Here is a 25,861-nt window from a genome sequence, read left to right as displayed (position 1 = left end):
AACACCTGCCTTCTCTGGAAGTGGTCTGGAATTTGAACAGTTGCTAGGCAGAAGATGCCTACGTGACCAGCCCCCAATAAAAATTCTGGGCACTGAGTGTTTAATGGGCTTTCTGGGCAGAAATACTGCCCACATGTCACTGCATTTTTCGTTGCTAGAGAAGCAGCTCGCTCACTGTGTCCCTCTGTCACAGGAGGGAGAGAGCATCAGAAGTCTCTGCATGGATTTCTCCAGACTTCTACATGTCTTTTTCCTTACTGATCTGGCTATGTATCTTACTAATTCACTGTAATGAATCTTATTCTAAACAGTGGGGATCTACAGCAATCCCAGAGGAAGAATCACTGAAGTCTCTTATCTACAATGCAATGGTTTGGGACACCCACCTAACTGAGGTTCTGACAGAGGGTACAGAGACTGTGGAATGGATATGGGAAAGAAGGATGCTGTGAAAGTGAACTCGAGTCTCATGGTTAGCTACAGAAATGAGTACAGGAGCTCTGTGCTGTGTCTTTCCCCCTCCATCTTATATGAAAAGCACTGGTGGTGACTAACAGGAGACTGTGAATGAACTGTCATCACTGCACAATTACGTGGTAGCTGCCCGTCCCAGGTAGAGATATACACTTTTATTCTGGACAGAGGACAACAGTGAATGCTGACCATCCTCTGCCTTCACTGGGGACAGTGAGGTACTTCCCATTTGCCTTCCCATCTTGCAATGAATGTACTCTGTGCCCAAAGAGGCTGGTCTCTGTGTCCACTGGGCTCCTCTGCTCTCTGACTTCAAGTGGGGTTGGGTGGAGGTGTCGTTAAAGGCCGGATATTTGTTCACCCATTTCCCTGCCTGCAGAGACCCTCCTCTACCTAAGGCTCCAGCATGTGCAGAGCAGCCTCTCCTAAGCTGAGCGGCAGCCCTGAATCCCAGTAACCAGCGTCCCTCCCTGCGAACGCCAGTCCCACCACCAGCCCTGCTGTCTCCCCTCAGCCCTGCCCTACCCTTCGTAAACATTCCCTTCACTAAACTCTCCTCCATTGACGGGTCAAATGTGCCATCAGTTTTTTCCCAGGATCCTGATGGACACAGCTAAAGCTGGACTTTGGGGAAAATGGAAATAGTTAAGGCAAATTCACAAAGTTATGCTGATGGGGAGTGCACAGCAAAACCATCCTCTCGCTTTCCTATTAACACCTACTTTGTTCGTATGGTATGGGTGTATTCCTCCTGGTTTATGTGTATACAAAGAGTTGCTAAACACATACGGCTGGTGGGCATACAGCTCAGAAGGTCTCCATCTCACCAAGGAGTGGACCACAGTGGGAATCCAGGGTACCACAACAACAACAAAACAATACGTAGCACCGGCTCATGTACGGAAGAGAAAAGGTGAAAGGCATGTCAGTCATGGCTATCTCTGGGATTGGGTTCAACTACTCGGTAAATTTCTGGAACGTGTGAGCTGAGGATGATGAACTTAAACTATTTCTGAGATCAGAAAAAAACTAAATAGAAAACACATAAAGAAGCAAAGTATTAAAGAACAAAAATACTAACAGAAAATGTAAGACAATCATGCATCTATAATCAGAATATAATACACCACAGAGCAGTATCATAATTACCATAATCTACCAGCTAAAACTTATTTAGTGCTGATGATACATGCTGTGCTCAGCCCTTCCGATTATTCGTGTGTTTAATCCTCACGACAGTCCTATGAGGTGGGTGCTATCTCCCCGCTTTACAATGAGGAAATGGAGACACAGAGTGGCTCAGCCACTGGCCTGGGTCTCAGCGATCGGTAAGTGGCTGAGCCCCTCTCAAGTAACTTCTGACGTGGTCTCAAAAAGGTGAATCTCTGCTATTAAAAGCATTTTCTTTTTAGAAATATACCACCTTTATTTTCTGCTCTTGAGAGCCAGTCTCTTTTCCTTTATTTATCTTGTCCATCCCTGTACCAAAGATAAAATTACTCAGAATATGCCAGTGTTCAAGAGCCCCTGGCCACAAACTGCTTTTTCAACAAAAATGGCTTCATAGGGAACTACCAGCTGACTTCAACGTCCTACAGAAACCTCTAAATTCACAATGTCAGAGGACTGCACTAGTTTCTGGCCAGTCACCTGTGGATAAGCGAGCTCATTTGGTTTTCCTTCAATAAGCACAGCTTAGTGTTCTACTTTGATGCCATAATCTCATGGACAAAGAAGCCAAGGCACAAGCAGGTCAGGTGACTGGTCCCAAGTCAGGTAGGCAGCTGACCGCTGACCTCAGCCACCTCCCACCTCACCAGCCTGACGTGGGCGTCCACGCTGTGCCCTTCTGCTCATCTTTCAGTGGTATCCACTCCAACTGCCTAGAACAGTCATTCTTACAGTTAAAGATATACATAATTTGGTTTGATTTTAATTTGCAATTACTACTTAAATAGTGCGCTATGAATTAATAAACTAAGTACACTGAATAGTTTTATTCAGGTCAATCTATTTTTTGCTCATTACTGCTGTACTAGAAACATCAAACAGAAGATAAAACTCCTTATTTCACATTGAGTTTATTTAGCCTTGGTTTTGATCAGTGAACGCTGAGCTGTGTGTGGTGAGCCAGCTGTCCCTCTGGGCATCCTAGGAGATGACTGCTTCACTCACATCCCATCAGGTGGAGAAAGCAGGGTCAGTCCCACCCACACACGAGTATCAAAAGCCCAAGGACACCAGCACCACTGAAAAGGCACCATCACCAGCACAGGGCCAGGAACAGACCACCCCTGTGCAGTCGCTCCTGTCCTAACACCATCCTTACTTCTGAACACGAGGAGTGAGAATGCTAAGCGCCAGGCAATCCCCATGCCTGAACAGGCCCTAGATAGGCGAGGGGCTGTGCAGCCTCACTAGGTCACCCTTCAGGGTCCAAGGGTTCAGTGCTGAGAACAGTCTTCTGGGGTAGCAGCAGCCGGAAACAGCACAGGATGGGGTCGGGCCGGGCTGGCACTCAGGACATGGCACAAAAGGCAGACCCCAAATTATTCATGTTTCCTCCACTCTCATAAGGTAAAGACTCTAAAATACTCAAATGTTGTGATTTATTAATGATCGGAATTGTAACAGCGCTATTCATTACAAAATCATCCCTGAATTTGTAGAAATTATAGTTCTAAAAGATATCAAACTCACTTCAGATACATCTCCTGAGGGCACCACATGCTCAGAAGACAGTTTCCTACATGGCTGGAGTCTACATACCAGCAGAAGACAGGCCATGACCAGCACGCAGGCTGCAGGCGGAATGTGGCAGGCGCCATGAGGGCAGGCAGCAGGGCAGGGGAGAGGCTGGCACAGCAGTCAGCCATGCCAGACCCTGGGAAGCAGGAGAGACTGACACAGGGTGGGACCACCTCCCCAGCGCTGCAGAGTGGGCAGCACAGCAATGGGTACCCCCACCACTTGTCATGGTCTCCCCTCTTCCACTACCCCTTGTTCCGGCCACACTGGCTGGGCTGCGGGGTGCACCTCCTCCCACATGCCTGCCCCAGAGCCTCTGCTCCTGCCCCACCCCACCCCAGACACCCACAGGGCCTGGTCCTGGCTTTGCTCAAGTCTTCTGTGCCCCTACAGCACCCGTGTCACTCGCAACCCAGCCACGGACTACTCCAGGTTACTTCTCTTCACAGCCTTTATGACCCAAAACAGTTTTATTTATTTGTGTACTCTGTCTTCCTTACTAAAACGTATCTCTGATGAGAGCAGGAATTTCATTTGATACTACATCCTTTAAATCTGGAACAGCACCTGGCAAATAGCAGAAGCAAAATATTTGGTGAATTACTAATGGAAATTAATTAATTAATCATCAGACCAGAGAATTCAAGAGCTGTTTAGAAGGGAAAAGAAAGTACACTTTATTTGTTGGTGCTATTAACTAACACCTAACTTGAAACATAATTATTTCAAATTCTGTAAGTTTCTACAGCATGCAAGTAGACACAACGTACTATACTCGAAATAAATAAATCAATTAAAAAACAAAGTCTTATGTTCCTCCTTTAGCAGTTCCCCCAAATCAGGGAACTCACAGCATTCGCAGATGGTGAAAAGTCCGATCATCCTGCTTGAGCCAAGGCCCTTTGTCACACTTGAGGCGTTCAATGTCTTCTATCACCTAAGACAGAAAAAAACCCCAATTTAAATGGAGAGTCCCATTTTAGAAATTGAAATGACGTAACATTTTAAAACATTTTAAGAATCACACCACAAGTCAAAAAGAAAGTTCAACTGGATGACGTAATGAAGCAGTGGGGCGGAGAGATGCTGCCTCGACACGGCCTCGCCGGCCAGCGCTCCAGCCCTGCAGTGGCGCAGAAATCACCTCGCAGGCTGGGAGGAAGAGGACAGATGAGAAAAAGAATCGAGACCAGAGGGTGTTCACGACAGACTACTCATTCCTTCCCAAGTAAATTCACTCTAGAAGGCGAGCTCTAGCCACTCCAAGTGACCGACAAGCAAGAACACTGCCTGGAGAGGCTCAGTCTGAGCCCTGCCCGAGCCTGCCTTCCACACAGAGAGCACCTCCTCTTCATGTGCACGCTCTTGTCAAACACGCCAGACTTGGGGACTCTCTTTAAGTTTCAGAAGTTTGAGTACATTCAATAATAATTCATAGCTCATTCAATAATGAACTATTCAATAATGGACTCAAATAACACCAGTGTTGGAGACAAAATGTACTACTCTTCTAAGATACACGCCATCCAAACATTCTGTCAGAAGGTACAAAAACAGTCTAAAAACAAGTCAGCAGCACAGAAACAGAGGGTTGGGAAGGAAAGTAAAATGTAATTTAATCAGTCCAAGTACAGTGAACCAAGGCCTCAAAAGAATTCTTGCACCTGGTAGCAGCAGAGCTGGGCCTGGACTGCAGGCTGCTTGTCTGAAAGGAGAAGGCTCTTCTCTCTGTAAAAGGCTCACACCCTTAACTGCCCCTACTTCTGCCCGTGCTGCGAGGAAAGCGAAATGGCTGTGACTAATGCAGTCAGCCTGTTATGACTCAAACTCAGATTCTAAAACTCATATTTTCTTCTAGAATTTTTATACCGTTTTGTTTTTAGTGAATTATGCTTAACATATAATATAAAATAGGAACTTCTGTTTTTTAGTGAATGGATGTTCAGCTGCCTCAATACTATTTCCCTACTTCATTTTTTGATTATCCTTTAAGGAACTGACTACCAAACTAAAGACACATGTGCGCACGATTGCCCCTGTTTCTGGACTCTTTCGTTTCTTCTTATTTTTTGGGGGGGCTGGCCAGTAGAAGGATTCGAACTCTTGACCCTGGTGTTTCATTACGTTATTTATTAATTCTTGTATTAAGGCCACAATGCCTTCATTACTATAATTTTTTAGTATGTTTTTGTATTCAGCAGGGCAAATGTTCCCGTGTTATTCTTTTTCAAAATTTTTTTGGCTATTACTCATTAAGTTCCCTGAAAACTATAATGAGATTGACTGGAATTTCACAAAAGGCATTAATTTTGGGAAAGGTGCTATCTTTATGTGACTAAATCTTTCCCACTAACTAATTCAACTTTCAGTGTTACCATCTGTTTAATAAAAAGTTGGAGCAGATGGCCGAAGGCTCTTTGCACCTTCAGCATCTATATAACTTGAAGGTCATAGAAACTGAATTATCTGAAAAATCAAAACCTTATAGCCAAGACAGTGTGATGGCTGGGGCAGTGCTGCTTCTATATTATAAAACACTGACATTTCTAAGACCTGAGGGAACTGGATCATGTGATCTGCAGGAAACTCACCCCTGAGTCAAAGTTGAGAATAATCAGAAACTTCCCGCCATCTCTTACCTTTTCTGTATCTTCAGCCTCCCTTGCGTTGCACAGTAAAACCTCACATTTTTCACTGCAAGAAAAAGCAAAATGAAATTCAACATGAACTTTTCCAAGCTAAAGTTAATGTGGAAATAAATACACACCACTAAAGTCACCTGCTGTGAACACTAAAACTTCACGTTCTTTGAACTGGACATCGTGCTGGGCATGTAATGGTTCAGTATAGCCGACTGTTCAAAGCAACAGCAATGTGCTCTGGCGTGACAGTGACAGTAGCTGGTCTGTCTCCTAGCTTCCCTTCTCCCTGATGACAGTGCCCCCCAAGCCCAAGGGTGGGAGAGACCGCAGCCACCACTGTGGACAGGGACATGCAACCTCCAACTGCAGCACCCATCACAGGAAAGGACAGAGGTGCCCAGGGCCTAACCGAGACTCAAGCATGGTAACAGCAAAAACACAGGGTGGGCCACAGATTAATTGAGCCACTGGAATTTAGAATTTAGGAGATAAATGAAACCCTCAACATAATCTGTTTCAACCAAACTATACAACACAGTAGCATCAACTCAGCCCCCGTAGTCCTTGGTTCCTAGTCTGGACACTGAAACATCACAACTGGGTCGCAAAAAGAAGGGGATGCCAGTTCACCACTTCCAGCACTTTTGCCCACTTCCTCCCATGTTTACACTGACCATCTATCTACAAACCTGCAGTCCAGCCAGGGGAGGACTGCAAACCAGCAGGCTGGTAAGTCTGTGCCTCACCAAAGGAAGGAGCCGCCTCTGCCATCACCCACAGACCACCTAAAAGGAGCCTGTGCAACCTACACCCTGGCCAGAAGCATCTGCCATCAGGCAGCCAGACCAGGAGAACCGCTGGAGTGCCTGTCACCACAGAAATGTGAGGACCCCTTCCATCAAGGACACGGCAGAAGGAGACAAGTGTTCCCCACATATCATCTGAATGGCACAAACAAGGGACATTTCCTCATTTAGGTATCTTTATACCAGAGCATACATATAAACACTCCAAGTATTTATAAGCTATTTATTCTCAGATTGAAATCAACATATATGGACCCCTACAATCATATCAAACTTCACCAACTCTGCTGACCATCTTCAATAGACCGCTGGTTTCATTAAATGAGTTAGTATAGGTAAAATATTTCTACTGTATTAAGTATCATTATTACTGACTCTCATTAATTCCAAAGTGTAAGAGAGAGAACAAAGTCTTTAAGCACTATAATTCCTACAGAAAACATCTGTTCTACATAAGCCTATAGCACATGGTTCAAAGACAGTCACCCAACTGGATAATAGTCTCTTATTGCAACTAGATCACTGCATTTCTCATAGCACTATTAAGATCAATGCCAATGGTCAGAAACTGTAAACACAATGAATGATGAATCCATACAGTTAGGAAGACATCTCACTGCATTTGCCATTAAAGTTGGGAAGTAAAAGGTCACTCTAATTACAGACCTCTTCAACCACCTGGAGCTACCCACTGTTGTTATGAAGAGAAAGATACAAAGTGACCTAGGGGAGTAATTTTCCTCTGCAAGTTGTATGATCCAGTGTCTAGGAGACAGAGGCTGTAAACACTCCTTGATGATCAAGGGAGTGAACGGAGCTGGCACTGAAATGTTATTTTTTCTCACACAGCAATATGAAAGGTCACAAACTATTTGGCATTCTTGAGAGAATCAGGAAAATACGTGGCAAGTACTTTCAACATAGACAACTGAACAGACATTTATGGAACCCCCACCAGGCGACAGGCACCGTGTGAGGCATACAAGGTGATAAAGACAGGGCTCCCGCCCTCAAGGAATTGGAGACCCCCATACCGTTTGCTGAAGCAACCTGGAGTCAATTTTATAGCCTAACATTCCCATCTCCTGTGTGCCCTGATACAGCAGATATCTTCTGGTGCCTACAATGGGCAAAGTACCTTGCACAATGCCCCAGTCACAGACAGATAGCACACAAAACACACCCTCCTCTGCTGGGTCATGCCTGCCTCTCATTCCCACTGATTTGCAAAAGGAGAGCCAACAAGTGTGGGGCCACTGATCCAGAGGAGGTGACTCATGCCCAACCCCACAGTGGCCACGCTTACTCCTGAACTTCAACCACACCTCAGTACTTCCAGAGCCTCCCCCAGCTCTCACCTGCTTAGAACAATCTGAAACAATGGGTGCTTACAAAACTCACTTGAATGTGAGGCTGGTCACACAGAGCTCCCTTTCACAGTTCTGAAACCTCATTTTACAAGTACCTTTCTCAGGCAGGCCTGCCCTACCTTTCTTGTGCACCACCATGTCTCCAGCTGACATCAACTGAGCTGAATAAATATTAGCTGAACAACAGGTCATACTTATTTATGATACATTCATCATCAAGGTAAAAGGATGTACTCCTAGGATTTGGGTCATAAATTGTTGACAAAGGCAGAAAATACACATTCCTTAGGTAGGTAGCTCACTGTCCCTCTTAAAATCCACAATATAAATATTTTGGAAAAGGCTGCAATGTTCTTCACGCATTCATAAACAACATACAAAAAACAATGACATATTACCACGTCACCATGCGTTAGAGAGAAGAGCTAAACACAGGGGACATCACTCAGGAGGACACAGACAAGCAGAATTCACCCAGTGGAAGCCATCAACTGGTCAAGTAAGTCTACTTTGTTTCAACACCGATACTGAAGCTAAAGAAGCACTTTTCTTGTTAAATTTTTATTTTATTGTGTAATTACTAGTAGTCTAACAATATTTATTATCTTCTAAGGTTGTTCATTGTAAATATACAGTATTTAACTAAATGATGGTTTAAATAAAGCCCAGGAAACCTAAAATTGTTTCATTATAACCTACTTGTTACAAGTTTCATCAAATGTTTACTTTATATTTAGTATAATGTGCTACAAACAAACAAGCATCCAAAAAAAAAAAAACACTCTTTAAAATTTCTTGGTTTGCCCAGGTTTGGGAAAAGAGAGGATTCACAAAGGACAGACACAGAGCTTGGGCTTGAGACGACCTTAGATAGGGCGAGAACCAGCACGAGAATAAAGACGAAAACAAATGACCGACGTGCTGCTGCTCAGAGTGGGGCACACTCCATGCCCACCTCTAACAACATGAGCCCCACAAAAATAGCCAGACCTGCTCAGCATTTCGGATGTGTACTCTTCCCTTTTGGGTGGCTGAAGCCAGGACAAATAAAGAAAAAAGCGAACAAATTAACAAACCAACAAACCTGGAAATTTGATAAGGTTTATACAAAAAAAAAAGAGGTACATTTCATCGACATTTATTATAAGTCTAAAAATACTGGGCAAAGATGACATGCACTCTTCACACCTGAGAAACATTCAAACTCAAACTAACCTCTGGGGAAATCATGGAAGCTTCTTCCCCTTAAGTGTGATTCTCTGCTCCTTCTGAGAGTGAATGGCACCAGAATACCAGGAACGGGCAAGGGCCATGAAGGTCCCAGGTGATCAAGGCACTCAAATGACAGACATAACACCTCCCACCAGAACTCCTGGAGCATGCAGTGGCAGTGTCCCAGCAATTCTGGTGTGACGAAGATCTAGTAAAATCCATTCTCAGGAACTACTGTGTCACTCACCACGAAGCAGTGGCTTCCAAACCTCTGTCCAGCCATTGGCAAGGCCTGAACTCCACTACGGAAGTAGTCAGTTATGAGAAAAACAGAGTTAACCATCAGCCTCTGGGTTTGATTTGTGAGGATGTGAACATTCCACTGCCGTGTGCTGTGGTTCACCAGTCACCCCGAAGAAATGTGCATGGCCAGGTTTATCAGCCGTAGGAGGAGCTGTCTGATTTTCAGCTCTATGGAAAACAGCACCTCCCTGAGCCTTTGAAGCACACATGAGCTGCAGAATGCTGACTCTGAGACTCCACAAGCTAAATACCAATCCAGTTCAAGTACGTATGGCCCAGTCAAACAAGGGATACTTATAACTGTTGCTAAACATATCTCATCATCAGGAAGCCCTGAAGTATAAGTTCTTGAGAATACTGCAAGGTAAAAAAAACTCCCACCCTGTATGCAAGCTGAAATCAGGCACTACTTTCCTGATGGTGTAGTTAAAAGTTCTATTTGAGAATCAGTGAAGAAGCTTTTCTGCAGTGACGTTTTTACAGGCAAAAGATCTCAAAGAGGAACTTTTGAAACTGAAATTCTAGGGTCAACTATCTGTTTATGCTGTTTATTCGGATAGTTCTACATTTTCCCCTTGGCACAGATTTACAAAACTGCTTTTCTTCTGTACTTTTGGTCTGGAAAACAGAGCAGCACAACAGCTTGAAAGGAACCTACAGTTCACCCTGTCTTTTCAACCACCTAAGAAAGAAAAGCTTATCACAGGCAAGCAGAGGCAATGTAATGGCTAGAAAACATACATACTTTCAATTTAGAAATAAAACTTTCTTCCAAAATTACTGCACCTTAGTTTGTTTCTATTCACATTCTATATTTACAAGGGCATGAGATTCTTAGGTATCAATAGAGGGTTGAGTTTTAAAAAGCATGAAAAATACTACTGAAACCTTCAATAAAAGCATTACTCAAGGAACCTCACTTTGTCCTTGAGTGACAGTAGTGAATGACTCTTTTACACCTGAATACATCAAGGATCACAGAGCACAAGCTACAGAAAGGATGAAAACACACTCCCCTTGAGCTTTCATTAAAGAAACAGAAAATGAAGGAAGAAAAAAGGTCTGGTGATGTCTCCTTCATCCAACCCAAATGTCTCTCAATGATGTCAAAAGCACCTACAGAGACTGCTCATCCTTCATGAACATCCTCTGTGAATGCACTGAGTGCTTTCAGGCAATCCTTACGAGTAAACAGGAATGTTTAGTTGCCACCTGAAGCAAAAATACAAAAGTTCGCTAATGCTAAAAATTGTCATGAAACAGAGCTTGGGTTTACCTTTAGCATCAAAAAAACTTTAAAAATAGAACAGAACACAAAAAGTACTGGCAAAACAAGCAAACCAAAACAAATGCATGCATACGAACACCCACAAAAATCAAACTGAAATGTCTCCCATCACTTGTTTATAAACATCAGATTAAAACACCCCAGATGACATCCACTGCACTAAAAAAACCTCTCTGGGCTGCTGGGGCATAAGAAACTATTTGCCAAGAAACCTTAGTCCTATAAACCACTTATGTGCTTGGCTCACCTCATCTCAGGGAGGAAGGTCTTCTTATAGGCATTCTCGATGTCCTGAAGATAGGCAGAGGTGATCTTCATCTCATGTGGCTAAAGAAAAGCAGAAAAATCAAGCTGGGAACATTTAGACTCATTTTCTTTTCCTGTGCTCACATAAAATGCGAAGACAATCAATGAGCACTGTTCTCTTCAAACAACTCATGCTGGGCACTTTAGTGACCCCAGGGTGACAGAGAAGGGCCTCAGCATCAGTTAGAAGTACTCCTTCTACTACAGTGAACACCTGTTTGCCCAGGTGAGCCCATCACATGACCTTCCTCCACAGGCTCTAAGATGTATTCTAAGAATAGGGTTAAGAAAAAAGCCCCTTTTATAAAGTTATGCTGCCTGTCTTTCCTGTTCCATCGAGCCTGAGTGCAGGCCACAAAAGACCACAGGTCATGGGGGGGGTGGCGTGGCCTGCCTGTCCCCATCTGTCCTTAGCATCCTCCTCCTTGTGGTCCAACCCTCTCCATCTCTCCAACCTCCTCCCTTTCTCTACCACTCACCCGTCTTCCCCCAACCACCTCTCCCACTTTTACTACCTCTCACAGCCCTTCTCATTTAAGCGTGCTAATCCAATTTCAGTAATTCAAAAATCCTATTATAAGTGGTAAGCTTCACTATCTAAAACTTCTTACAGTTTAGCAATGCCAAAGGCTAAGTTTACTATCTTTTCGCCTGTTTTATTTTCTTCGTGGCATTTACTTCTATCTGATGTATTTCTCATCTATTTTCTTGTTTACTATGGGTCTCCCCCATTAGCATATAAGCTCATGTCCACCCTGTTCAGTGACATATACTAGCACCACCAGAGTGTCTAATACACAGGAGATGCTCGATTAACACTCATACTTGCAGGAAAGAGGGAGAAAGGAAATAAGAAATTAATAGGCCTATTGGTTCACCTTACAAAATGATGAAAATATTCTAAAACTGAATTATGGTGGTAGTTTCACCAACTTGGTAAATTTACCAAAAACCATTGAATCGTACCCTTCAAAATGGGTGAATTTTAGAGTATAAATTATACCTCACTAAAGCTGTTCAAAAAACAAAACAAAAGAACCCCAATCATTCAAGGAGTGCTCACTACATGCCTCTAACTGCAGCAGTGAGACCAGGCACAGGGGAAAGGACACACAAGAAGCTCTGTGTTCTTATCACTGTCAGAAAAGGGATCCCATCTTCCCTCAGGAGAAATACTGAACCTGGAAGTTGTACTTTCCAGTAAGGACTTGGCATCAGGGCAGAGACAGTCTCTGCTAATCTCTGTATCCTCCTAGGTACCTGCCACAGGAGCCTTGCATACAGGAGGTGCTCAGTATCAGCACAGTGAGTAAAACCAACAACAGCATTGTAGAACAGGTGATATGATTGTAAATCATTATCATTAGTTATGTTCCAAGTAAAATAAGATTAAATGCAGACTGATTATAAAAGGGACTCCAGTGTACTACAAACATATAACATAAAAACAACCATCTCAGGGCCGGCCCGGTGGCGCATTGCTGTAGTGCGCTGCTTGGGAAGCGCGGCGGCGCTCCCGCCGAGGGTTCGGATCCCACATACAGACCGGTTCCCGCTCACTGGCTGAGCGAGGTGCGGGCGCAACGCCGGGGGTTGCAATCCCGTTGCCGGTGTCCGGTCTGGTGCGGGCGCGACACTGAGGGTTGCGATCCGTTGCCGGTCACGAAAAAAGACAAAAAGGAAAAAAAAAAAAAAACCAACCATCTCAGAAATCTGACCCACAAATACTAGATAAAATATTTAGTTATCAATAACTTTGCCTGTTTTCTTAGAACTTAGAAATGGCTAGGAACTGACAGGAACATCTAAAGGCTGCAACACAGAGGCACAGACTGCACTAAATCAAAATAAGTACGCACACTTAACAATATAATGTCTCTTTTATAAAACGTCTCCTTTCCTTACACACAGTGGAAATTTTAGATGGTGACAGTACTCATCTAACTTTACTCGGAAAAATTAAAATTTTGAAAGCTCTAATTTGGACCTCAGAATTGTTTTTGAAATACTGTTATCCCAGATAATAAAATAATTATCTAGAGAATTCTGAATACATGCCTGTTTTTCTCAATAAATATTGGTGTAATAAGCAAAGATGTCCAAAATTATTCCACTGATAAATATCCAAGTATTTCTAACCTGCAGTTCCCTCCATTTGCACTTGATGGAATGTCCTTGGAAGTCTAAATCACACATCATGCTTATGCACAGACTCTTAAACGATAAAAGGCACTGTTTCATATGAGTTTACTACTGAAAGAGGGAGGAAAGCAAGTCTTGTGGGACCTATCAGTAGCAGCAAAGGACAACCGGAGCCTTCTGCTTATCTTACACGTACATGCCATTCAGAAAGGTATGTACTGAGCACCCACAAGTATCCCAGCACTGAGGATGGGCACCAGAATCAGGAACAAAGAGGCATCCCTGCATCTTCATCACAATATCACAGAAATCATTAACTTCCTCCAAGAAAAAAAAACTGTAATACTAAACAAGAACTACCCATAAGGGCAAAGATGGTCTCTGTTAATCTCTGTATCCTCCATCAAGCCTACAGAGCTACTGATGGCCACAGGCTAACTTCTAAATGTGGAGTTTCTATACCATCTAATTAAGACTCAACAGAAAGTATAAAAAGAGAAAATGGATGTGTGGATATCACTGCTCTACTGCTCTAGAATCAGTAAGCAGAAAAAAGAGGGAGAGACGCACAATTTGAGTTAAACAGATGGAAATGATGAACTGAAAGGATATTAGAAATAGCTTTCAATTTGTGGGAAAATAACAGAACACAAAAACCCTTTAGAGACTAGAGTAGTCAGCAGAGTGATTTCTGTCTGGAGGCCTTCCCTGTCCTCACAAGGACAGCTCAGGTGACTTGGGGACAACAGCGGGACTGGAGATCACTGGTTGAAGTAGCTCCTAACCAGGGGCAGCACCAGCCTGAGCCCCGGAGCCTCCCCTCCACCTGCACAAGTGCCTTCTCTCAGCTGGGACCTACTGTGTGCACCACCCATCTTGGTGAGGACTGTCAAGAACTGGTAACCTACTGTAAACATGACTTTTAAGTGCTGATCTACGTTAAATATAGCAAGGACACTTAAAAATAAGCTTGGCCTCCCACTTAAAAATGGAGGTACATTTCCTTTCTTCTGAATGCGATTCTGGATCTCTGGAACAGGCACATCGATGTAGATCACCACGTGGGGAGGCAGGTATTCACAGATGGTGACCTTCTTCACATCATTGTAGTGTTCCACACCTGGCACACACAAAAGAGGCACATCTGTCATCTAACAGTCCTCACAGAGGTTCTCAAACACACTCCTTCTTGAATAAAGGGGAAAAGGTGTAGGCAATTCTTAGAGCCATGTCACCACATGACAGTCCCAGCTGTAACCACTGACCACATGCACACAGCGTGTGACTGTGTTCCAGGTGCCATGGGGCATCTGCACACATCAGCTGTAATGCTCACAGCAACCCTGCAAACAGTGCTTCCCACCCCCATTGGATTTACAGGCCAAAAGTGTAGGGATGAAGGACTGGCCCGTGGCTCACTCGGGAGAGTGCGGTGCTGATAACACCAAAGCCATGGGTTCGGATCCCTATATAGGGATGGCTGGTTAGCTCACTGGGAGAGCGTGGTGCTGACAACACCAAGTCAAGGGTTAAGATCCCCTTACCGGTCATCTTTTTTTTTTTTTTAAAAAAAAAAAAAGCACAGGACTGAGAGAAATTAAGCAACTTACACGAAGTAAAACACCAGGATTTAAAACGTGACCTCAACAGCATTCTAAAGGACACATTTGTAACACATCTTGGCCACATGTGAGAGTGCACTTTTACTTCCTAGGCAAGGGAAGGTCACGCAGTTGTCCATTTTAGTGTTCTGTGAACTGAAAGGCACTATATACACCTGCTACATGTGTATTTCTTCATAGTAATAACAGATAAAAGAGTCTGATCTTCTCTAGAAAGTAAAAACATTTTTAAATACTTTATTTTTCAAATAACTCAACAGCAAAATGTCTAGGTACATGTACACGGGTTCAGCATACTTCAGTAAATCTAATCAGCTACATAGAACTATCTACTGAATCAGATTTAGTAATAAAAAACAAAATTAAATGCAGCTAAGGCTGAGGAAAAATTCTACTAAAGTTATCGTTACACAGAATATATTATACAGACTGCGATCACATAACAACTGTGATGCTAAAGAGTGTCTCTGTTGTTTTGAAGAATACTCTGCACCTGGACGTCCTCCTGCACAAACCAACTGTACCAGAAATCAACAGGGAGGATCCGCTCCAGTGTGTGGAATGAAACCACCACCTCTCACCCACCACAGGGACAATGTCAAGAAACCATTGCCGATGCAGATTTTCACACGGTGGAATCTTCCAGAAGTGACAAATGAGTGATCATGCTAAGGTCCATGGAAAGACAATTACTTTGCTCTAAAGAAAACGTTCTAGAGACCAATCCTAGTAACTTTCACTTTAGAGGCAATCTCGGGATGGATCTCTGACCCAAGGCCAGGGACGATGTGAGCTGGAGGGACAGGAAGGACAAGGGAGGAGACCAAAGCAGAGGACTGAGGCGGACCGTGGGCACTGTTCACCCAACCACAGGACACAACGCCATCAGGCAGGACACAGCAGGCCTCGTGTGCCTCCTCTGCTAGGTCTCCCTTCCTCCTTAATCCTGCTAGCATCCCTGCTTCCTAGGCAATTTTTCACCATGTCGTAGGCCGTCCACGCTATCGCCAACATGGTTTGCTTCCCCCAACCCAACACTTAAGTTACTCTTGCTATCATCACCAACCCCCAATGGTGAAATCCAACAGTCATCTCTTAGTTCCTGTCACAGTCCACGTGACACTGACAACCAACCTTCCTCGCCCACTCTCCTTGTACACCTCTGACAATTCAGCTTTAACTCCTCAGGGGGCTCCCATGTGCCCAGAAATGGCACCCCAAGATCTGTCTCAGTCCTCGTCCTCACTGCACGATGTGCCCAGGATAAGCAGGCACACTGTCAGTGTTGACCCCAAACTCTCCCGCCAGGACAGTCCTCAGGATCTCAACACAGACATCCCCCTGCCTGCGGGCGTCTCCACGGCCTCTCTCTGAGGAACCTCACACCCAAGATGACCAAACGCAAAGCCACTTTGCAGTCGTTGCCTCAACTCCCACCCCGAGTCCTTCTCGCTCGGCAGCCCACTAACCAGGCAGGTCTACCGCCACTCCCCCGCAGTGCCCCCATGAGGCTGACCGCCCAGGCCTGCCCAGTGTCCCTCTCAGGAGTTAACTCACACTGCCCAGTACAACCTCCACCCTGGGCACAACGCCCCACTCCAGCCTCCTCCCAACTGGCCTCCCTTTGAATTTCCCCTCACCTTCAGACAAATGCCTGTGACCATCCTGAACTCAAATCCAGCCACATCCTTGCGATGCTTAAAATCCTGCAGTGGTGCCTCAGTACTTCAGGACAAAATCCAAACGTCCTCACCAAGGTGTAAGCCCTTCCTCTCCAGTGTCACCCCTGGCCAGCACCTGGCCTCACTCCATGACAACGTCGCTGGCCTGCTGCTGACGCAGGTTCCTCCACCTGTCCCTCGCCTCCCCCACCCCTACTGCACTGTAGACGACTCACCACTCGTCATGGAAGCTGTCCCTGACAACTAGCCACCTCCCAGCCAGTTAGCTGTTCCCCCTGTGTGCTTCCACAGCACCCCTGAGGAATACTGAGCAGCCGTTAAGTGCGTTTTATTGCAGTTAACCATCTGTTGGTTTAGCGGCCCCCTTCCTTGCCCCAGGGTTGGGGGAGCCTTGTCTCCGGCATCTGTATCTCCCCAGCACTTAACACAGAGCCTGGCACATAGCAACACTCCAGAAATGCTTGCTGACTGAGCCCAGCGCCTGCCGTTGTGTCTAGGGAGGGCCAGCCCCTTAGTCAGAAGCACAGGCTCTGACTACTCTTTGTACACAGGGGCCTCCCCTAAGACCAGGACACAGAAGCAGGCCAGGAGCAGACAGCCCCGCCCGCATAGTCATCACCTGGCTTGCTTCAGAAGACTCCCTGTCCACTAACCAACAATATATGCACTGACCCCCAAACCACACATGAAAATGACAGCAGTCAGACTGGCCACACGGTCTGTTCAATGTGCTGCCCCAACACTTCCTCGAGGGCACCTCCTCTTAACCAATTATCCTTTTCCATGTGCCATCTGTCAGACCTTTCACAGTACCCAGCCCCATGCTGTTCTCTCTAAAACGTAAGAGCAGCAGCAAGAAGAGAAGGGGCTGTGGTGACATTGCAAACCACAAAGGACAGGCACAGGGAGCGACACAGGTCCACACAACCACGCACTAAAAGTTGCAGAGCTCGGAGAGAACATATCCATGGGAAGAGGAAAAGCAGCAGGCTGCTAGGGTTAGCCGTGCTGGCAAGGTTCCTGGACAAGGCTGACGGTTTACTGTGTGTGTCAGAGAATCTGGGCCCTGCTCTGTTTGCACAGAGAGGTGGAGAGGACAAAAGATGCCTGTTTTAGGATGAAAAGAGGATGAAAGGAACCTCAGTAAGTTCCCTTTTCTCCTGTAAAAACTTATTAAGTAAAGGCATTTATTTATCTACTTAACAGACATGCACGGAGCACAGGAACTGCACAGAAGCTGCGCGCGAGCAGAGGCAGCCATGGGCAGCGCTGACTCACACTGCTTCCGGATGAAGCCTTGCTTGAGCATCGCCTCCAGGAAAACGAAGTCGCTGAAGATGGAGCGCTCCAGCACGACACCTTGTCCTGTTTGAAAACAGAGAAACTAAAACTAAAAATCAGATACCAAGCACTGGAAACTAGCGATTTCACTTCAGAAAGGGGAAACAGTCATTTATAATTCCATTTCCACACCAAATACATCCACAAGAACACATACATATTTATAAGTGGGAAATCATTGTCAAAAACTATAACACCTTTCTGGTTTTGGGTAAGGTAATATTCTGTTTCATTCAGCCAGCTATAACAAAAGCATCCCGTTAACACAAAAAGGGTTTTGAGTTTTAAACAACCTATTTTACTCCCCACTGTGCCCACCACAATCTTGTGCCTGCCCCAGCCACTCTGGTCAGATCCTGGAGCTGTCCTCAACTCCCCGCTCTCACACCCTGGCCCCACTCATCAGCAAACCATCACATCTCAAATGTAGCCACCAAGCACCACTCCCACCCTCAGGTCCCCTCACCTCTTTTCCCTGCTTCTGCCCTTGTCCCCAGACTGTTCGCGTACCCCAGAGGAGCATTCCCAAACTTAGGCGAGACCGTGTTACTCCTGCACTCAAGCCTCCTAGCAGCTTCCTCTCCTTCAGAGAAAAAACCAGTCCCTGCCGTGGTCCTCCAGGCCAGGCCATCTTGCCTGGGCCACTTCTCCAACCTCATCTTCATTCACCCTTACTCGCTGCACTACTGTCACAGCAGCTCCCTCATGGTCACTCTTGCAGCTCAGAGCACGAGTTCCCAAGGCCCCCAGCTGGTCTCCTTGCACTCAGCCCTGTATGTCGGGGCAGGGGCCTCCCCTAACCTTCCCATCTCAAAGAGCGGCCCCCAACCCAACTCCTCAGCCTGTTCCTCAGAGCATCCCCCAACTCACTCATTGCCTGATGTACTTGCTTCCACGGTTAGTCTTTATCCCCCTATGAGAACACAAGCTTCCCTTCCTGTGGTATCCCAGCTCCTAGAATGGGCCTGGTACACAGCAGGCACTCATTAAATACTTAATGAATATGTTAACATAGTACAAAATGAATATATTAACATAGTACGAAAAGAAACAAAAAGTTTTCATTTAACAAATAAAATGTTTCTTTTTAATTTTAAGAAATGTGTAGTCACAAGACAGGGCTGAAGTATATTTCAGAGAGAATCTGGGGTACTCCCCAACGTCAGTATTAAGTCCAAGCTATTACTTCATCAACTCCTATTAAGTTGGATCCTAGTACAGAACATCAAAAAGCAGACTGCAGATCACATTTTTTTCTTAAGAGCTAAGAAAAAAATCTAACCAAAATCAGTGCTTACATTCACATAACTCCTATTAAGTTGGATCCTAGTACAGAACATCAAAAAGCAGACTGCAGACCACATTTTTTTCTTAAGAGCTAAGAAAAAAATCTAACCAAAATCAGTGCTTACATTCACATAAGAAAAAAGAATCACTAATAAAATGTTGGAACAGCAAGACCAAATCAGACCCCTCTGCAAGTGCTAAGATGAGAGCAGTACCTTGTGCTCCATGCACATGCACAGCACATGCCGTGGCTCCCAAACACAGGCTTGTCTGCCAGCTTCATCAGTTATACGGACGCCTTGTCAAAAATACACTCTTGTTCTCACAGCTCAGACCCCATGAAGCCAAGCTCTAGTGGCAGCTGAGCTTCTCTGTGTAAGAAAGCTCATCAGGAGCTCTGACCATCAACCAGTGTGGCAACCCATATATAAAGCAGAAACAAAGCCCATAAAAATCAACCAATCTCCCTCTCCCACACACATACCATTTGCTTCAACCTGTGAATTCAGAGCCACAGTGGTATTGTGGCTTTGACCAAGAATCAATAGTGTATCTGCTGTCCGGTTCTCAGGATGCTTTGGAGTCCAGCCCACATTTAACAAGCACTGCAGTTTCCCAGATAACGCAGCCCTGCCTGGACTCTCATCTCATTCTGAACATGCATGGCCTGTGTCCCCACCCCATTCGCCCACCCTTTCTTCACCTAACTTTGTTTCCTGATCTCTGCTGCCCATCTCCCAGGCTCTGGACTTTGCCTGCCCCAATATATAACCCTTGTGCCTTTCTTCCCTGCTTTGGGTAACTTCCAGGGACACATCCTCTCTTACTGCACAGGCCATGGGACCGTGTCCCACCTCCTCCAAACCTGCCATCTTCTCAAGGTTCAACTTCTACCCTGTGGTCATACAGTGAATTCCAGACCATCTCTGAGCCCTCCAGGACAATCCTATTTTGTTGTCGTCCGCATCTCTGTGTGACACATGCCCCATCTTCACAAGGAGGATTTCACTTCCTCCCAGTTGCTGTTACGTCCTCTCTTTCCTCCATCCTCCTGACATATTTCATTTATATAGTTAGAGCACTGATATGAAAATTTCATACAGTTCATAAATCCCACTCTGGTACACAACAATGAAATATTAAGTTAATTTTTCTCCAAAGCAACAATAACATTGATTTCAGAGAATTTATGATCATACTGTAAAGACAGAACTTGCCTCATCAAATACCCTTAAAGAAAAGCTCTACTTAGTGGCAATTTAAAGTGCTTGAACTCTAGAACAGGGTTCAAGAACAGAAACACTCCTCAGAGCTACCTGACTGATGACACTGCACCTGTGCTTAGCAAGTGTTCCAAGGCGTCTGCGTACTGCAGGAGACGATTGGTGTACAGCCAAGACTGCAGACGGTAGCTGTGGCCATCATTGCTTTTCGGGTCATCATAAAATTTTTCCAAGCTACAGTTGCCATTAAACTCTATGTCAAGGGTTTTTCCATCTCCTGTAATGCTGTCTGCATAATGTATCCCAGCTTCAGGAAAGTGCTTTAAGCCTGAGAAGAGAAATAACTGGATCAAGTGTGATATGGATCACTCCCATCGGCGAGCACTGTGGACCAAAACCCAAAGCCATCTGAATGCCATCATCGGGGCTGGTTCATTTCATTAAGACCTGTGGGAAGTTGCCCTCATGCCTGTGTTACACTGTGTGTAAAGGAAGCACATAAAATACTGAAGACAGTGTGCCTGATGTGCACATTGTGTCAGATAACTGTGTGTTGTGGGCTGCACTGTGCCCTTGTAGAAGTTCCTCCTGAAAGGACAGCTTCTTGTCACCAGAGAGCCCTTCCACGCAAGAGGGCAGCTGCATCAAATGCAACACAAAGGTACAGTGGACAAACATGAAGTCAGGAAGCGGGGTTCTGATCCTGGCTTTGCCACTGACCGACTGTGTGACATCAGCTTATCTGACCGAGTTTACCCATCTGTACATGACAGCAATAACAGCCCTGTCTATCACAGAGGCTGTCACAAAGCTCAAATACGACAGCTCACGTGGAAGTGCCCTGCTTACACCGTCAAGGTAAAATTCCAATTCACACTGATGACCAGCATGGATTTTTTTTTCACTTTCCAAATCTGAAAGATTATAATAGCTTTTACTGTAAACATTCCAAAAATGTAAAATATCCACCCTAGGCCCAATTCTACCTAGTCAATATTAAAATAAAATCAAAATGAGATAAGCAACCATATATCTGAGAAAAAGGTGCCATTCCGCATGACAAATTCGTACCGAGTTTCTCTGCTATTTGTTTTGCAAGCTTGCCTTTTCCAGAACATATATTGCCATCTACAGTTATCACTTTGCTGTACTGTGTCAGTTTTTTGGTTGTTTTTTCACCAAGCACGAATGCCAAAGGTCCATACCGCAACTTGCACTGCACACTGGTATGAATTCCTTCCTGAAAAACACAACACCAAACAACAGCACAACGTGACCATTCTGGTTACTGCAGGCATTAGTAACTATTAGGTAACAATACCAAGAAACCCCTCGGTGATAAAAATGCCAACATCTATATCTTCATTACCTATTTATTTAGTTATCTGTCCTCTCCCCTCCCCCATGAAAGTACCATAAGAGCAGGTGTATAGTCTGTTTGTTCACCGCTACATCTTCAGTGCCTGGAATGGTGCCTAAACAGAATATGCTTACTATGTTCAATAAAAATAGGATGGATAGAAGAACAGATGAATGAAAGGGAGGAAGGAAGAGAGGGAGACTAGGGGGAGATAGGGAGGAAGAGAATAAAAAACGCTTCTCTAGTCCAGCCTCTGTCCTGGGCTCCTGACCTAGTTATCCCACTGCTTGTTCAACAGTTCCATCCACATGTCCAGAAGGGACCTGAAAACTAACAGACCTAAAACTAAAATGTTATATCCATATCCTAACTCCGAAATTTGCTTTCCCTCATAATAGGAAATATCTGTGGGACTATCCACTACTCAACAAACAACAAAAGCAAACATGAGCATCATTTGTAATTTCTTCCTTTCTCCAACTCCACAATCACCCACAAAATCCTAACTCTTCAATCTCCCTAGACATAGCATCCCCTTCCTAGTCTGCTGCACTGATTCTGTACACATCCTCACATTTCTCATCTACAAGGCAAAGACCTGCCTCATCTCCTGCATCCCCAATCTATTCTCCACACTATAGCCAAAACGATCTTTCCAATGGAAAAAAAAGAAAGAAAGAAAAAACACAGTAAAAAGGCAGACAACTAAAAAAGTACAACATACATGATCAATAAGAAAAACTAAGGACAGGAATGCCCAGCTTATTTTATAAGGATTAAATACAGGCAACAGCCACATGAAAAAATGTTAAAGTGCTACAAAAAAAAAAAAAAAAGGCTATTTACAAGGAGAAAATACTTTTTCATGTATCAAACTGGGAATTAATGTTTTTGAAATGATGTGCAGTGTTAGGACAAGACAACAAGCACCCTCATAAGCGGCTGGTGGTGACTAACACTCAAAGACACTGGGCTCACAGCATCAGGAATCTGATTAATATAGATACAGATGGTTACACACAGAAATATCTAGATATGTGTAAATACACAGGTTAGTATGTCTCCTTGCCAGATTATCTAGGAGGGCCTAGAAGCAATGACACACACACACAAACTGAAGGGTATGTCACAGGATACAGAAGCCAACCAAAGGTACTCACAATGGCCACAGATAGAACAATTTGAGAAAGGGCCTAGAAGCAATGACACACACACACAAACTGAAGGGTATTTCACAGGATACAGAAGCCAACCAAAGGTACTCACAATGGCCACAGATAGAACAATTTGAGAAACAACAAAAAAGTAGCATGATGTTATAATCCAAAGCATAAAATAAATATCAAAAGTAATATGATGTTATAATCCAAAGCATAAAATAATATCATGAGTCCACAATGATATAAATGAATTACTGAACATGTAAGTGAACAAATGTGGAACAACAGACATATCTCCGATGCAGAGGATTTCCTAGTAATCCATGTTAACATTCTGGCTTCGAGGAAGGAAGCACACCACTCTACTCCTTTGTGGGCTGCACGTCACAGCCTCCTTCCTAAGAGTATGGAAAGAGAGAGAAAAAAGAGTAACAACAGTGGAGAAATGATCTCATCACCTTAGCCAGGTAATCGAGGTCAACTTCAACAGTGGTAAGTCATGTTCATGATATGCACCCATGATACGATGCCACGCAAATGGTACTTTACCTCTGAAATCTTCCTCCCAAGAACACATACCCAAGTCTAATCACAAGCATGGGTGGTTCAGCGGCAGAATTCTCGCCTGCAATTCTAACCATGAGAAAAACATCAGCAAGTCCAATTGAGAGACAAAATACCTGCCCAGCACTGCTCAAAACTGTCAAGGTCACTGAAAACAAGGAAAGTCAGAGAAACCTACACAGCCAAGAGACATGACAACTAAATATCATGTGGTATACCAGATGGGATCCTAGAACAGAAAAAGGACATTGGGGAAAAAACTGAGGATATCTGAATAGAGCACAGCTTTTAACTAATTAAAAGAGAAAGAGAGAATTCACTATATGATCCCATTTTGTAAATAATACATACACACATATTCATAGCAAGAAAAAAATGGGAGCATAGATAACAAAATGCTCATAGAAGTAATGTCTGCAATAGCAAACAACTGGAACCGTCCAAAGTTCCATCTGCAGGAGACTGCGTTAGTAAATAGCAGTATATTCTCACATATTCCAACAATTTCAAACTCCTAGCAGTTTCTGAATACTTAATTTACTCAGTAGCTATTATGTATCACTCATTCATGCAACAAGTATTTACAAGGGCCTACTACATGCCAAGCACTTTTTTTAGACAATTGGATACAACAGCAAGCCAAAGGACAAAAATCTCATGGGCTAACAAAACGAATAAGTAAATTATATAGATTAAGTAACTGCTGTGGAGAGAAAGCAGAGAAGGGGAGCATGGCACAGCATACAGGATGGGGTGTAATATTAAAATGGGTGGTCATGGAGCCCTTGCCAAAGAGTGACATTTGAAACTTGAAGGTGGTGAGGAATTGGCCAAGTGGACATCCAGAAGAGGGTCTTTCAGGCAATGGGAACATAAGTGCACCAAGGCAAGGACACTTCAAGGATCAGCAGGAAGGCCAGTGCAGCTGAGGCCAAGTGGAATGGAGAAGAGGAGCAGATAAGGTAACAGTGTGGGTATGTGTTGGGGTGGGGGGGAGATAACCAAATTGATACCCTGCACTCCAGAAATTAAACTCTCTCTCTTCTATGCTACCTCTAATCCATGTACAAATTGTTTCCCATCTGTGTCCACAACCTGAATATACCACAGACTGGCACAAAGCAGGTACACAGTAATGTCTGCATCAAGCAATCAACTATTTCCCAACTTCCAAATCTTTTAAAAGTGCTTCTTTATAATTATGGTAGTCTTCTCTATCGTTTCCCATCCTTGGTCTCATTATGCTGCTCTCTAGAATCACGTGAAATGACTAATCTTAACAGCACATTTCCAATTCCTTTAATTATTCATCAACTAACAAGATATATATCCCTCTCATTTTACTCCTTCTTTTCTGGACCTACTGAAGCTATTCTATATCCCCATTAGAGTGCAGTGCCCAGAAATGAATGCACTGTTCAGGTGTGTGGGTCCAGTGCATGGATTCCAGAAGACCACCTCTGTTCTGGGCTCTCACTTCCACTAACATAGGTCCCAGAACACCGGGTATCAGAGAGATAACCACCTTTCTTCTCACTCCTCTTCTGCAGCCTGAGTTATCTCCTAGAAACATTTATATGATTTTTTAAATAAGACATTACACTTTTCTGTTCAAAATCCTTTGTTGATCAAAATCCCTAGCGTGGAGGCCAAGTCCCTTTACAATCTGACACCAATGTAGCTCCTAGGAAGCCACTAGGAAGCAAAGAAAATACAACCACAGTCCAAAAAAAGAAAAAAAGTTTCCTAATGTTTCCAGCCATAGTTGTTTTGCTTCTGTTGTTCCCTCCACATTCAATGTCACCCCACTGCTCTCTACCAGAGGAAATTCTCCTAATCCTTCCAAATATAACACAAATGCCTTTTCTTCTATTTCTGCCCAACATCACATCACTCCAGCTCCTAGCAGGGCCCGACCCTAAGTGGCGCTTGATAGAGCTGCTACAGGAAAGAGAGGAATGATGGAGGACAGGGGGAGGTAGAGAGGGAGAAAGAAAAGAAAGAGAGAGAAGGAGACAGGGCGCGCGCGTGCGTGCCCCGGCTCTCCCGGGTTCCCTCGTCCACCGCGGCAATGCTCGAGGATACGGCGTCTGCAAACCGGCCTCCCACCCCCGGGCAGCCGGGTGACCGACCTCCTCCGCGCTCCGGCGTCCCGCTTGGAGCTAAGAGCAAACTCGAGGCCCCTGTGAGACCTGTGCACCAAACATCCCCGGGGTCTGCAGGGTCCCCTCAGACAGTGACCCTGGGAGACGCGGCCTAGAGACCGGAGATGAGGAAGGAGCGGCGTCCGAGGGGGACGTGGGCCGGGACCCCGCCCGCGGCTCCCGCCCC

The 25,861-nt window shown here is 44.6% G+C and overlaps 1 protein-coding gene across 1 annotated transcript in view; it reads right to left on the bottom strand.

Annotated features, from left to right (window-relative positions):
• The window catches only part of NDUFA10 (NADH dehydrogenase (ubiquinone) 1 alpha subcomplex, 10, 42kDa), a gene marked incomplete at its 3' end in the record, with an annotated part of 37,150 nt that extends 12,131 nt beyond the window's left edge, over window positions 1-25,019 (bottom strand). The window contains exons 1-8 of the mRNA XM_008594157.1: window positions 25,008-25,019; window positions 21,518-21,686; window positions 20,559-20,774; window positions 17,874-17,960; window positions 14,290-14,411; window positions 11,091-11,170; window positions 5,862-5,916; window positions 4,074-4,159 (exon numbers count right to left, since the gene is read on the bottom strand). Of these exons, the coding sequence (XP_008592379.1) occupies window positions 4,074-4,159; window positions 5,862-5,916; window positions 11,091-11,170; window positions 14,290-14,411; window positions 17,874-17,960; window positions 20,559-20,774; window positions 21,518-21,686; window positions 25,008-25,019 (827 nt within the window). The remainder of the gene's footprint in view (window positions 1-4,073; window positions 4,160-5,861; window positions 5,917-11,090; window positions 11,171-14,289; window positions 14,412-17,873; window positions 17,961-20,558; window positions 20,775-21,517; window positions 21,687-25,007) is intronic.
• Between the last annotated feature and the right edge of the window lie 842 nt (window positions 25,020-25,861).

The sequence above is a fragment of the Galeopterus variegatus genome, unplaced genomic scaffold (genome assembly GCF_000696425.1).
Source record: "Galeopterus variegatus unplaced genomic scaffold, G_variegatus-3.0.2 Scaffold10253, whole genome shotgun sequence".
Lineage (NCBI taxonomy): Eukaryota > Metazoa > Chordata > Mammalia > Dermoptera > Cynocephalidae > Galeopterus > Galeopterus variegatus.
The sequence above is the reverse complement of the archived record's forward strand: the minus strand, read 5'-3'. Positions and strand labels throughout refer to the sequence as shown.